General features: G+C 32.7%; 2 protein-coding genes across 2 annotated transcripts; both read right to left on the bottom strand.

The window, feature by feature from the left end:
- Positions 1 to 4,658: 4,658 nt before the first annotated feature.
- Positions 4,659 to 5,842, bottom strand: mRpS26 (mitochondrial ribosomal protein S26). Its single transcript, XM_014349962.2, has 3 exons — positions 5,805 to 5,842; positions 5,339 to 5,727; positions 4,659 to 5,215 (listed from the first exon to the last, which is right to left on the bottom strand). Exons 2-3 carry the CDS (start codon positions 5,572 to 5,574, stop codon positions 4,771 to 4,773), a joined length of 681 nt encoding a protein of 226 aa, XP_014205448.2. The 5' UTR covers positions 5,575 to 5,727; positions 5,805 to 5,842; the 3' UTR covers positions 4,659 to 4,770.
- A 4,688-nt stretch (positions 5,843 to 10,530) lies between these two features.
- Positions 10,531 to 12,607, bottom strand: LOC106637252 (luciferin sulfotransferase-like). Its single transcript, XM_014349963.2, has 6 exons — positions 12,547 to 12,607; positions 11,670 to 11,917; positions 11,477 to 11,573; positions 11,085 to 11,386; positions 10,924 to 11,018; positions 10,531 to 10,848 (listed from the first exon to the last, which is right to left on the bottom strand). Exons 2-6 carry the CDS (start codon positions 11,842 to 11,844, stop codon positions 10,531 to 10,533), a joined length of 987 nt encoding a protein of 328 aa, XP_014205449.2. The 5' UTR covers positions 11,845 to 11,917; positions 12,547 to 12,607.
- Positions 12,608 to 12,638: the final 31 nt, after the last annotated feature.

Consider the following 12,638-nt stretch of genomic DNA (forward strand, 5'->3'; position numbering starts at 1 on the left):
GATTTTTCATTGGAGGTGGAACAAACGTAACAAGTCCTTCTTTTCCTTTGGATCAAGTCCTTTTTTATACATACGTTTGTTTCACCTCCCTCCCCCCTCACCCCCACATAGTTTTTCTTAGTGAATGTTTTTACCACCTATCACGTAATACATGTTAACTACTTACATGTATTTGCTGTTTTACGAATCAATTATTTTATTACCATTATATCTAGACAAAATCTTACGTATACGCCACATAAACCGTATGATGAGAATGCAATATTATCACGTAGCTGTGAGAAAAAGAGAGAGAGAGAGAGATAAAGAAAGACAAGTTTAAAAAAAAAATGTTTTTAATGCACAATGAATTTTTTGAAGATAGTTATATATTCACCGATACGCGATTATCTTCGTCAATACAATTACAATACAACATTGTGTAGCAAAAAATCTATACACATGCAGGATATGTACGTACGTATGTTCATATCACAAGTACCGATTTAATATTATACACACTTGTGTCAAATAGTCACACTTGTTTGAGTTAGACTGTTTAAAGTACTTTTCTGTTTTATCAAAAAAAAATCCAAAACAATGGTCATCGGAATGAGACAAATAAACATTACATACAAATTTTTCACATGGCAATATCGCATTGTATAAATAAAATTAGCTACTTTGCAATTTTTACAAACTTCTTAAAAAGTAATTTTTATACACTTTCTTACAATCCTACAGTTGGTTCCTTTTCTACTTTCGTATAATCATGATGTCGATAACCATTCAATAATCACACATTAATATCTAAGGGCTACATAATCACGATTGCACATCATTTATCCGTACTGAGAATTTATGTTGCCATTGGCTAAAACTTGGCTAAAAAACGTTTTGCTTGATTAAGTTTTTTTTTTTTTTTTTACTAATGCAGACTTAACAGTGTAAACACTATTAATTCTAAAAATCAAGTCTCATGTAGATAATTGTGTTTAAAATAAAATTAAAAAAAAAAAAATATATTATATCTCTGATCTGATTTATGCTTATACCACTGATTTTCGCGCCAATACAAAAAATGCTTTCGAGAAAGAGAGACTGGAACGTGTTCGAGTGGCACTGTGATGTTAAACGACGAAGAAATAAAAAAAATTAATAAATTAATAAATTTTGCCAATAGCAGGAGAAAAAAAGCCTCTTTAAATGCGGCCTGCATTAAATAATAGCTGTATGTACAATGCCTTTTTTACGAAAAAAAAAAAAAAAAAAAAAAAAAAAAAAAAAAAAAAAAAAAAAAAAAAAAAACAAGGAAAAAAAGTAATAATATTAATAATGAAAAAAAACATAGCAAACGGTAAGAAAAAGCAAATATTACACTGCCCAAATGAAAATAAACAAAAAAAATTGGAGGTATGAAAGATCTGAAGCGCGAATTTTAAAGATAAACAAATTTTTCTGTGGCGCCGAGTGAAACAAATTAATGAATTAGTACATAAAGTTAAATTAATAATAATGGTAATTGTAACAAACAATATACGTGCCATCTTTCAATACGAAAAATACAAAGTTGATAATTCATATAAAAACTGAGAATATAAGATTTAGACATTTTTCTACGAAGCATGTATTTTATGCATATAGAGAAAAATAATAATATTAATAACATAATAAATAACCCGGACAGTTATACCACGGCATACACGTACACACACGTACAGACACACATTTATTGTAATCTTGTGGTGCTGAAAAAAAAAAATATTATAAATTGAAATGAGGTTGATAATGTCACACGTGTATAAAAAAAAATGCCTATGTGAATGTGAAAATGTCATGAAAAATTATGTATATTCAATATAAGTATGTGGAAAGAAAAAAGAAAATGAGATTCAGACGTATTTTACGTTAGAGGTGCACAAAATATGTATATGAAATACTAATGGATCAGGACCTTATTAAATTTCTCATTGGAACATTGAAAATACGCTTTCTTGCATGAAAGAACATGTTTTTTGCTTTTAATTGGGTGTTTTTAATTAATTACGAAGAAGAATACGGATTTTGTTTATCAATACAGTTTATTTCGATTGTTGAGTATTGTTTCTTTTTTATGATTTTCAAGCTGTTATTGTGTATCATATGTTAAGTTGTAGTTAAATTTCAGGAATGAAAAATCATTTATTATGATAATAATTGTGAATTTTAAGCTACTACCGATTAGATTTAAAAAAAAAAAAAAAAATGTGAGATATTTTAACAAAGCATATAAGTTACGAGTGTAAGCATAATCAGATTAAGGTTATTATTCAAAGTGTTGTGTGAAGAAAAAAAATAATGAATTTTTTGAGGCTTATGTTGATATATATTTATTAGATATTTATGTACAATAGATAGCAGCAATAATTACATTTTGTTATTTCATTTATATAGAATTAATTATATAAAAGAAATTATGAACAATCCGAGTAATTGTGTATGAGAAAATAAATACAAATCTTTATAATAAAAGAAAAAAGAAAAAAAAAAAAGAGTTTGCAACAAAAACATGTCGGTTATTATCATTATTTTTATTTTCTAAAGATGAGCAACAAATTTTTGTAGCTTAGTTTTATTTTTGTTAGATCGGTCTTGATTAGATCTCTAGAAACTACTTTTATACAGTAAAGTAATTAACAAAACCAATCAAGACAATCCGTTGTTTATGTAAATACTGAAAATACTAAAAATATCACACGCTAAAATCCAATACTCTTAACATTATCGACATACATCTTAAAATTATATATACTATGGACATTTATTATATTCGACCCAAGTTAAAAACTACCTTGAATTGAGTTGTTACATTTTTTTTTTTTTTTTTTTTTTTGCAATAAAACAGTGATGCCAGAAAAAGTTATCTCAAAGATCCATAACGAAACGAAATGCCAGTACATTCACGTGTGTATATAATAATAATATTTATTTAGCTATACAATAGCCACGATGAAATGTATGTTCGTATGTACCTATATCAAGTAGATTTGTACATACCACCGTACATTTGACAGTTTTATATATAAATATGTTCTCCTTCATGCATTTCCTTTGGATGCGAGATGCATATAAACAAAGTCTTGCCAAGTGCGTGATCAAGAAATAAATACTACGAGTCTTGTGTTTTTTCCCAAAAAAACGCTAGATCCAAACAAAAATGAAGTCAGTACAACGTTTATATGCCTATGATAAGCCTGTACGAGAATTTAGCAGATATATATATATATTGTATAATGACGTGTACCTAAAATTTAACGTACGTAAATATAAAACAAAGCAAAAATGAGAAAAAAATCCATACATCTACATTATACGGATGATACATGGATAATTTTTGGTTCTATCATTTTCTTATGCGCGTCTGCAATAAATCGGTTTTCTTTTCCCTCGAAACCACGTCATCTCAAGTGCAATAGAAGATTATTACTGTTTGTCCCTGCACCGGAAAATATTGTGTGTAAATTATGCATGAAACTTTATATGATTATATAAAAGTCATTATGTAACGATGATTTTACTGGACTATTGCGAGTGTAAATCATTTGACGTTAGAGAAATTATGTACGATTGAAGAAAAAAAAAAAAAAAAACCTATTTATATATACTATTGTTAGGAGTGTATTACGCATATTATATGAATTACTGTTCAAACAGCAAGTTCTCTATTATTATCGTCACCAATGAAATTTCTTTTGTAGTAGTTGGAAATTTTAAGCGAAAAAAAAAAATAATGGTGTCTAAATTGTTGTGTTTCGAAATTTATATTTTGGCAAAGAATAATTATAACGAATGAGTCAACAAATAATCCTTTTTGATCGAGAGAAATAATAAAAAATTATACATATAATCATATATATGGAACATTTATAATTTATGTATAATCGTTTTCCAAACGACTCCAAATCCATTGCCTGAGGTACTTTCAACAGGTAGATTATGATAAAAAAATAGATTAAGCATATAACATGTAAAACATTGCGTTTAACATTTAAGCAGAGTGAATGAATGAAAACAAAAAACTATGATTTACAAATACTTGTAAGTTTTACAAATATTATATAGAGTAGACTGCTGTGTAAAAGAAAAAAGTAACATATTATCTTTCTGCTCATTATTATCAAACTGTATTTTGAACGGAATAAATAAATATGTATACTATAGTATGCACGTATACATATATATTTCATACGCTCTAGTACTACATTTTTTTTCAATAACATTTATTAAGGTCATTGTTATCGAAATAATATTTTCACGTCGTTCATGATGTGCAAACATTTTGTGAGGATGTGTGAGGCAGACTGGTACTAATGATTTTTTGTTTACAAAATAAATAATTGTAAGTAATGTATCGACGATTTTGAGTGTATTTTTGGAAAAGCGCTAGTTTCTTTGGTATTTTATGATTTAGCAAGGCGAATTGTTGATTTGTACATTAGTGTCGTTTTTTCTATATACATAAAATGAAAAAAGAAAAAAAAAACCCTAATATTACTGTCTATTACTTTATTTCAAACCTGAAAAATTTATTGTTTTTTTTTTTTTTTTTTTTTTCAAAACACAATTTTATTTTTAAACTGATGAAAACTTGTTTTAATGAGTCGAAAGTTCTAATTATCATAAAAAAATGTCTGGGTCTATTGATTGCAAAAAAAAAGGAAAACGTAGTTATACTGTACTGACAAGAAATAACACACTTGTTACACACATGAAAATCTATATTTTAGATCAATATACAAATAATGAAATAATTCATTGCCGAGCCTGTTCAGTTTGTACATCTGTTGTGACTGGAATCTTTGGAGGTGGAATTCCTGTTGGTTCTGTATACCATTCTCCATCTACGTTTATAGCCTTGTTGTAATTAATGGGGTTTTCTAATGCATTTTCTATGGCTTCATCGATATTTTTTCTGGTTATAATAGTAGAACTGAGGATTTTCAATTTTTTAATTTTATCATCCGCTTGTTCCTGAAGGAGTTTTTTCTTTTCCTTTTGTCTCTCAATATTTAACATAATTTTCAATCTCTTCTCTTCGTTTTCCTTTGCTAATCTTATTTCTCGATCTGCCGCAATCTGTTTATTCCATTCATCATTAATTTGGTTACACTTTTCAAAATCTTCTTGCTCTGCCTTTTCAATTACAGCTGGATCAAGTTGGATTTCATTTTGTTTGTTTATTTCTCTAAAGTATTTACTGAAACAAAAATGATAATATAGAGTAAGTATCACAATTTCGATTTATGATCACTCATAGAATAGCTCTCAAATAAGCCAGTGGCTCAACTAGTAATAGACAATGCAATAAAATGTAGCTTACAGTGTAGAGCGCAAGTAGGTCCTGTAATTGTTGTATAATCTTTGGATTTCCTTAAATTCATCTTCAGGTATTTTTGGTCTCTTGGGAACTCTAAAGACTTTTGTCTTCGCTGTGGGCAGCCAAATGGGCTTACGCTTCCATCGCAGGCTCTGTGTAAACACTGAATTAATGAAACTGCACGTGTGTGTGGCGTTTGTTACCAATGGACTGCTTCCCAGAAGTTTAGCAACTTGCATCTTTTTTTTTCCTTTTTTTCAAATTCTAACTTTAAACAACAAATAGACGAGTAATCAGATGAGCAGATCCATTTGGGAGGAATACACACGCATACCTCAATTTAGCATAGTATGATTCAGACTTATGACTCTGTAAGACACTTGTTTTATATTCTAAAATACATTTTAATTTAAAAAGCTTTTGAGAACACAAGTTAAAAAAAAAAAACAATCTTCTATGTTATTTATACTTATAACGTTTTTTTTCACAAATGTCTCGGTGTCAACAACGTTTTCGTCTGCTAGTTACACCGTATATATATATATATATATATATGTGTGTGTTTTTCAAAGGTTAGGAAAATTCTGGTGTCATGTGGTATCGAACCAGTGCTCTCGACAGTGGCACCCAAAGAAGCGCGAAGTTCAAATTAGCTATATGAAGCAAGACGTGAGAACCCAGATATCACGACAGTATTTCATACACAAAAAATTAATAAATAAACCCTAAGCTATTTAACCCAATTACCCAGTGAGCCTACTGGTCGCTTTGTCATTAAATGAATTTAATAACACAAGCGCCAATCACCACACAACCCGGGGCGCTTACTGGTCGCTGTGTTATCAGAAAAATTAATTTAATAACACAAGCGCCAATCCCCACACGACCCGGGGCGCTTACAGGTCGCTTTGTTATCAAATAAATTAAATCACGCAAGCGCCAATCCCCACACGAACCGGGGCGCTTACTGGTCGCATTGTTATCAAATAAATTAATTTAAAAACACAAGCGCCAATCCCCACACGACCCAGGGCGCTTACTGGTCGCTTTGTCATTAAATGAATTTAATAACACAAGCGCCAATCCCCACACGAACCGGGGCGCTTACTGGTCGCTTTGTTATCAGAAAAATTAATTTAATAACACAAGCGCAAATCCCTAAACAAGCCGGGGCGATAACTGGTCGCTTTATTAATAAGTAAATTAATTTAATACCACAAGCGCCAATCACCGCACAACCCGGGGCGCTTACTGGTCGCTTTGTTAATAAATGAATTTAATAACACAAGCGCCAATCCCCACACAACCCAGGGCGCTTACTGGTCGCTTTGTCATTAAATGAATTTAATAACACAAGCGCCAATCCCCACACAACCCGGGGCGCTTACTGGTCGCTTTGTCATTGAATGAATTTAATAACGCAAGCGCCAATCCCCACACGAACCGGGGCGCTTACTGGTCGCTTTGTTATCAGAAAAATTAATTTAATAACACAAGCGCAAATCCCTAAACAAGCCGGGGCGATAACTGGTCGCTTTATTAATAAGTAAATTAATTTAATACCACAAGCGCCAATCACCACACAACCCGGGGCGCTTACTGGTCGCTTTATTAGTAAACAAATAAATTTAATGACACAAGCACCAATCACCACACAACCTGGGGCGCTTACAGGTCGCTTTGTTATCAAATAAATTAATTTAATAACACAAGCGCAAATCCCTAAACAAGCCGGGGCAGTTACTGGTCGCTTTATTAATAAATAAATTAATTTAATAACACAAGCGCCAATCCCCACACGACCCAGGGCGCTTACTGGTCGCTTTGTCATTAAATGAATTTAATAACACAAGCGCCAATCCCCACACGACCCGGGGCGCTTACTGGTCGCTTTATTATCAAATAAATTAAATCACGCAAGCGCCAATCCCGACACGACCCAGGGCGCTTACTGGTCGCTTTGTTATCAAATAAATTAATTTAATAACACAAGCGCCAATCCCCACACGACCCGGGGCGCTTACAGGTCACTTTGTTATCAAATAAATTAAATCACGCAAGCGCCAATCCCCACACGACCCGGGGCGCTTACTGGTCGCTTTGTTATCAAATAAATTAATTTAATAACACAAGCGCCAATCCCCACACAACCCGGGGTGCCTACTAGTCGCTTTGTTAATAAATGAATTTTATAACACAATCGCCAATCACCACACAACCCGGGGCGCTTACTGATCGCTTTCTCATTAAATAAATTTAATAACACAAGCGCCAATCCCCACACGACCCGGGGCGCTTACTGATCGCTTTCTCATTAAATAAATTTAATGACACAAGCGCCAATCCCCACACGACCCGGGGCGCTTACTTGTCGCTTTCTCATTAAATAAATTTAATAACACAAGCGCCAATTCCCACACGTTCTGGGGCGCTTACTGGTCGCTTTGTTATTAAATAAATAAATTTAACAACACAAGCGCTAATCACCACACAACCCGGGTCGCTGACAGGTCGCTTTGTTATCAAATAAATTAATTTAATAACACAAGCGCCAATCCCCACACGACCCGGGGCGCTTACTGGTCGCTTTATTATCAAATAAATTAAATCACGCAAGCGCCAATCCCGACACGACCCAGGGCGCTTACTGGTCGCTTTGTTATCAAATAAATTAATTTAATAACACAAGCGCCAATCCCCACACGACCCGGGGCGCTTACAGGTCACTTTGTTATCAAATAAATTAAATCACGCAAGCGCCAATCCCCACACGACCCGGGGCGCTTACTGGTCGCTTTGTTATCAAATAAATTAATTTAATAACACAAGCGCCAATCCCCACACAACCCGGGGTGCCTACTAGTCGCTTTGTTAATAAATGAATTTTATAACACAATCGCCAATCACCACACGACCCGGGGCGCTTACTGATCGCTTTCTCATTAAATAAATTTAATGACACAAGCGCCAATCCCCACACGACCCGGGGCGCTTACTTGTCGCTTTCTCATTAAATAAATTTAATAACACAAGCGCCAATTCCCACACGTTCTGGGGCGCTTACTGGTCGCTTTGTTATTAAATAAATAAATTTAACAACACAAGCGCTAATCACCACACAACCCGGGTCGCTGACAGGTCGCTTTGTTATCAAATAAATTAATTTAATAACACAAGCGCCAATCCCCACACAACCCGGGGTGCCTACTAGTCGCTTTGTTAATAAATGAATTTTATAACACAATCGCCAATCACCACACGACCCGGGGCGCTTACTGATCGCTTTCTCATTAAATAAATTTAATGACACAAGCGCCAATCCCCACACGACCCGGGGCGCTTACTTGTCGCTTTCTCATTAAATAAATTTAATAACACAAGCGCCAATTCCCACACGTTCTGGGGCGCTTACTGGTCGCTTTGTTATTAAATAAATAAATTTAACAACACAAGCGCTAATCACCACACAACCCGGGTCGCTGACAGGTCGCTTTGTTATCAAATAAATTAATTTAATATTACAAGCGCAAATCACTAAACAAGCCGGGGCGATTACTGGTCGCTTTATTATTGAATAAACAAATTGAATAACAAGAGCGCCAGTCAATGATGCAAGTTCTATTACCATGTAAACATTACTGCTTTCACTGTTATTAATAGCTTTAATAATTACGATAGTGACCAGTCATCACCCTGGCCTGTTTGGGGATTTGCGCTTGTGGTATTAAATTAATTTACTTATTAATAAAGCGACCAGTCAGCTCTCCGGGACGTGTGGGGATTAGCGTTGGTGTTATTAAATGAATTTATTTATTAATAAGTCAACCAGTAAGCGCCCCGGGTTGTGTGGGGATTGGCGCTTGTGTTATTAAATTAATTTATTTAATATTAAAGCGACCAATAATCGCCCTGGCTTGTTTAGGGATTTGCGCTTGTCTTATTAATTTTAATTTATTTGATAACAAAGCGACCACTAAGCGCCCCGGGTCGTGTGGGGATTGGCGCTTGGGTTATTAAATTAATTTATTTATTAATAAGTCAACCAGTAATCGCCCCGGCTTGTTTAGGGATTTGCGCTTGTCTTATTAAATTTATTTATTTAATAGCAAAGCGACCAGTAAGCGCCCCGGATTGTGTGGTGATTGGTGCTTGTGTTATTAAATTTATTTATTTACTAATAAAGCGACCAGTAAGTGCCCCAGGTTGTGTGGTGATTGGCGCTTGTGGTATTAAATTAATTTACTTATTAATAAAGCGACCAGTTATCGCCCCGGCTTGTTTAGGGATTTGCGCTTGTCTTATTAAATTTATTTATTTAATAGCAAAGCGACCAGTAAGCGCCCCGGATTGTGTGGTGATTGGTGCTTGTGTTATTAAATTTATTTATTTACTAATAAAGCGACCAGTAAGTGCCCCGGGTCGTGTGGGGATTGGCGCTTGTGTTATTAAATTAATTTTTCTGATAACACAGCGACCAGTAAGCGCCCCGGGTTGTGTGGTGATTGGCGCTTGTGTTATTAAATTCATTTAATGACAAAGCGACCAGTAGGCTCACTGGGTAATTGGGTTTAATAGCTTAGGGTTTATTTATTAATTTATTGTGTATGAAATACTGTCGTGATATCTGGGTTTTCACGTCTTGCTCCATATAGCTAATTTGAACTTCGCGCTTCTTTGGGTGCCACTGTCGAGAGCACTGTATCGAACGTATAGTCGATTAGTTGAATACTTAAGTATCTTTTATGAATAAAGAATATTTTCTAAATGAAAAAAAAAAAAAAAAAAAATTCGTACGTCGTAAGATTATTATTTTTTAACGTAAATTAACAGTATGTATCTATATGTGTTGTTTTCCCAAAAATTTTTGTGCAAAACGATCCTGAGTGTTTTAGTTGTAAATGTTAACACAATAAATAACACTATATTAAAAAAATAAAAATTGTTAAATAATCACATATATATAATGAATGAATGCTACATTGCTAACAATACAGTACAACAAGCATAATTTTTTTTTCTGTTTTTCATGTCCGAGTGACTTGCAAATTAATTGTATTAATTATTATTATTCTTATTATTATTATTATTATTAACATTGATGTTATTACTTAATATTAATATTATTTATTCAGCTACATGAGCTAACACGTTTTACAATTTGTATACATTGATAATGATAACATTTTTTTTTTACATTACAAAAATTCTTTCAGTAAATGTGGATGGTTTTTTAATTTTTCCTCTGTCCAGTCATCAAATTTTTTTATTAACTCTTCCGACATTTCCTTTTTCCACTGGTGTGCCAGCCCCTTTCTCAAAAATTCTCCTTCCGCTTTGAAATTTGTACCGAACATTTTTTTCTCGTTTATAATTTCGGCCATGTGATTTAAATTAAGTGCAGGATTTTTCTTCATACTAGCGAAACTTAAATGATCCTCTAACTCTCGCACCTTCTGATCCGTCAAAGATTTACCCAAAAAATTCGCCGTTTTTCTTATCACCGAAGGAAGATCCTAGAAATACGAGAAATCGAAAATAATTTGATTGATTAATAGTCGTTAGAAAAAATTCATCAACAAATAAGTTACAGCTTTCATGTCCTCATATTTTAGAAATAGTACATCTAGGTTGTTTCTATTCTCCCAAAAACCAATTACGTGATCCCAAAAAGGTGCATAGATAACTAAAAAAAAAAAATTTTTTTAATAATTATTTAACTATAGTAACATGACTCTGTAGTACTCCTCACTTTTGTTTCCTAAAAACAATTTGACAAAATCGTCAAAATTCCCGATGAACCCTTCGAGCAACTTGTAATGGTGATAATAAGAAATACAGGTGTCTTTCGGATTCCTCGACACGTAGATAATTTTATTTTTTTTTTCGCCTGTGCGTAATTGTCGAGGCAACAAATTAAACGGCAAATGAATCTTGAGAAATCTGGGACTTGGCAGATTCGAGGCAAACTCGACGCTTTTCGTGATACGATCTGGAAGTTCTTCTTTAGATTTTCTCAGTGATATCCAACCTGTTACTGTCGTCCCAGTAAATCTGTACATGTGATTGGATATATAAATGGCTATAGAACATTTTCATTAAAAACAAAACAAAATTATTTTTAAAATAAAAAAAATTAAGTACTCAATAAAAGGAAATCTCTGGCCCAGATTTACTTTAGCAGCTTCTGAGTTTATGTCGTTTGAAATGCCCCAAACCATTTCTTGGGTCCAAGTCGTACCTGAAATAAATAAAGGTAAAAAAATACTATTTTTTTTTTTTTTTTGAGAAAATTAACATATTACTGAAAATAGGGTCACAAGAAATTAATAACCACCTGTTTTTGGAAAAGTGCAAACCCAAACGTCATCGTCACGTACTTCAAAATTTTCTATGGCATCGGCAATTTCTGCGTAAGTATCTGGGACCCAGAGACCCTTGTAATTTACGAACTTGATCGGAATGCCATCAGCTAAGCATTTCGATAATAATTTGTCCAATTCATCTTCCATGTTTATTTAGTTCTTTAGAGTGTACGTATTAGTTGAGAACTTTCAAAACTACGTACGTGCAATGCAGATGTAACTATATATATTAATTTCAGTTCTACATTGGTCGATTGAGATCACATAAGATTTAATCATGAAAAATTTTCAACATTTTCTTTGAGTTTTTTTGCAGTGCTTTTTTTGGTTTAGTTGTTTCTAAGTTATCAACAGAAAATGTTTTATATCATGGCTTATTTCATATCCCAAAAAGTGTATGAAACTTTTATGTTATATTAAATATTAATTCCAATTTTACAACTTTTTGAAAAAACTTTAAAATTAAAATTAAAATAAAACAAAATTTAAAAGATTAAAAAGGTTTTATTTTTGTTTTTATGTTGTAGTTGGATAATAAAAAACTTTTAAGTTGATAGAAAAACAAGCATTTCAAAATATTACAATATAATTTCGATAATAGTAAAATTCGTACCAAAAAAAAAATACTCACAATTCTTCAAGTGTTAAATAAATTTTCTTCGCCAAAAATCAATTATAAATAAGTTTATCAAGCGTCAAATTTATTCATACAACTAAAATGAGGTTTGGCACAATTACTTGTATCACCACACCAAAGAGTTAAACCACAGTTTGAAGTTGTTTTTATACACTAACAAGAAATTTCATATACTTCATCCAAACAACATACTTAAAAAATATTTAACTTACCGTAAAAATATCAAACTATTTTGCAAACAGCCAAAATAAAAGTATAAGCGTTGCAAGAAGCTGCGATTAAACTCAATGCTTCAATGCACTGT

The sequence above is a fragment of the Copidosoma floridanum genome, unplaced genomic scaffold (genome assembly GCF_036245765.1).
Source record: "Copidosoma floridanum isolate Cflo_tuat_1 unplaced genomic scaffold, Cflo_Japanese_pri ptg000012l, whole genome shotgun sequence".
Lineage (NCBI taxonomy): Eukaryota > Metazoa > Arthropoda > Insecta > Hymenoptera > Encyrtidae > Copidosoma > Copidosoma floridanum.

Excerpts from the sequence above, each read along its gene's own strand:
- LOC106637252 (XM_014349963.2), bottom strand. The coding sequence starts at position 11,844 with ATGGAAGATGAATTGGACAAATTATTATCGAAATGCTTAGCTGATGGC. Across the intron at positions 11,019-11,084 it reads ATTGTTTTTAGGAAACAAAA|TTATCTATGCACCTTTTTGG; the intron begins GTGAGGAGTACT and ends TTTTTTTTTTAG. Across the intron at positions 10,849-10,923 it reads AATATGAGGACATGAAAGCT|GATCTTCCTTCGGTGATAAG; the intron begins GTAACTTATTTG and ends TCGTATTTCTAG.
- mRpS26 (XM_014349962.2), bottom strand. The coding sequence starts at position 5,574 with ATGCAAGTTGCTAAACTTCTGGGAAGCAGTCCATTGGTAACAAACGCC. Across the intron at positions 5,216-5,338 it reads ACCTACTTGCGCTCTACACT|TAAATACTTTAGAGAAATAA; the intron begins GTAAGCTACATT and ends TTTTTGTTTCAG.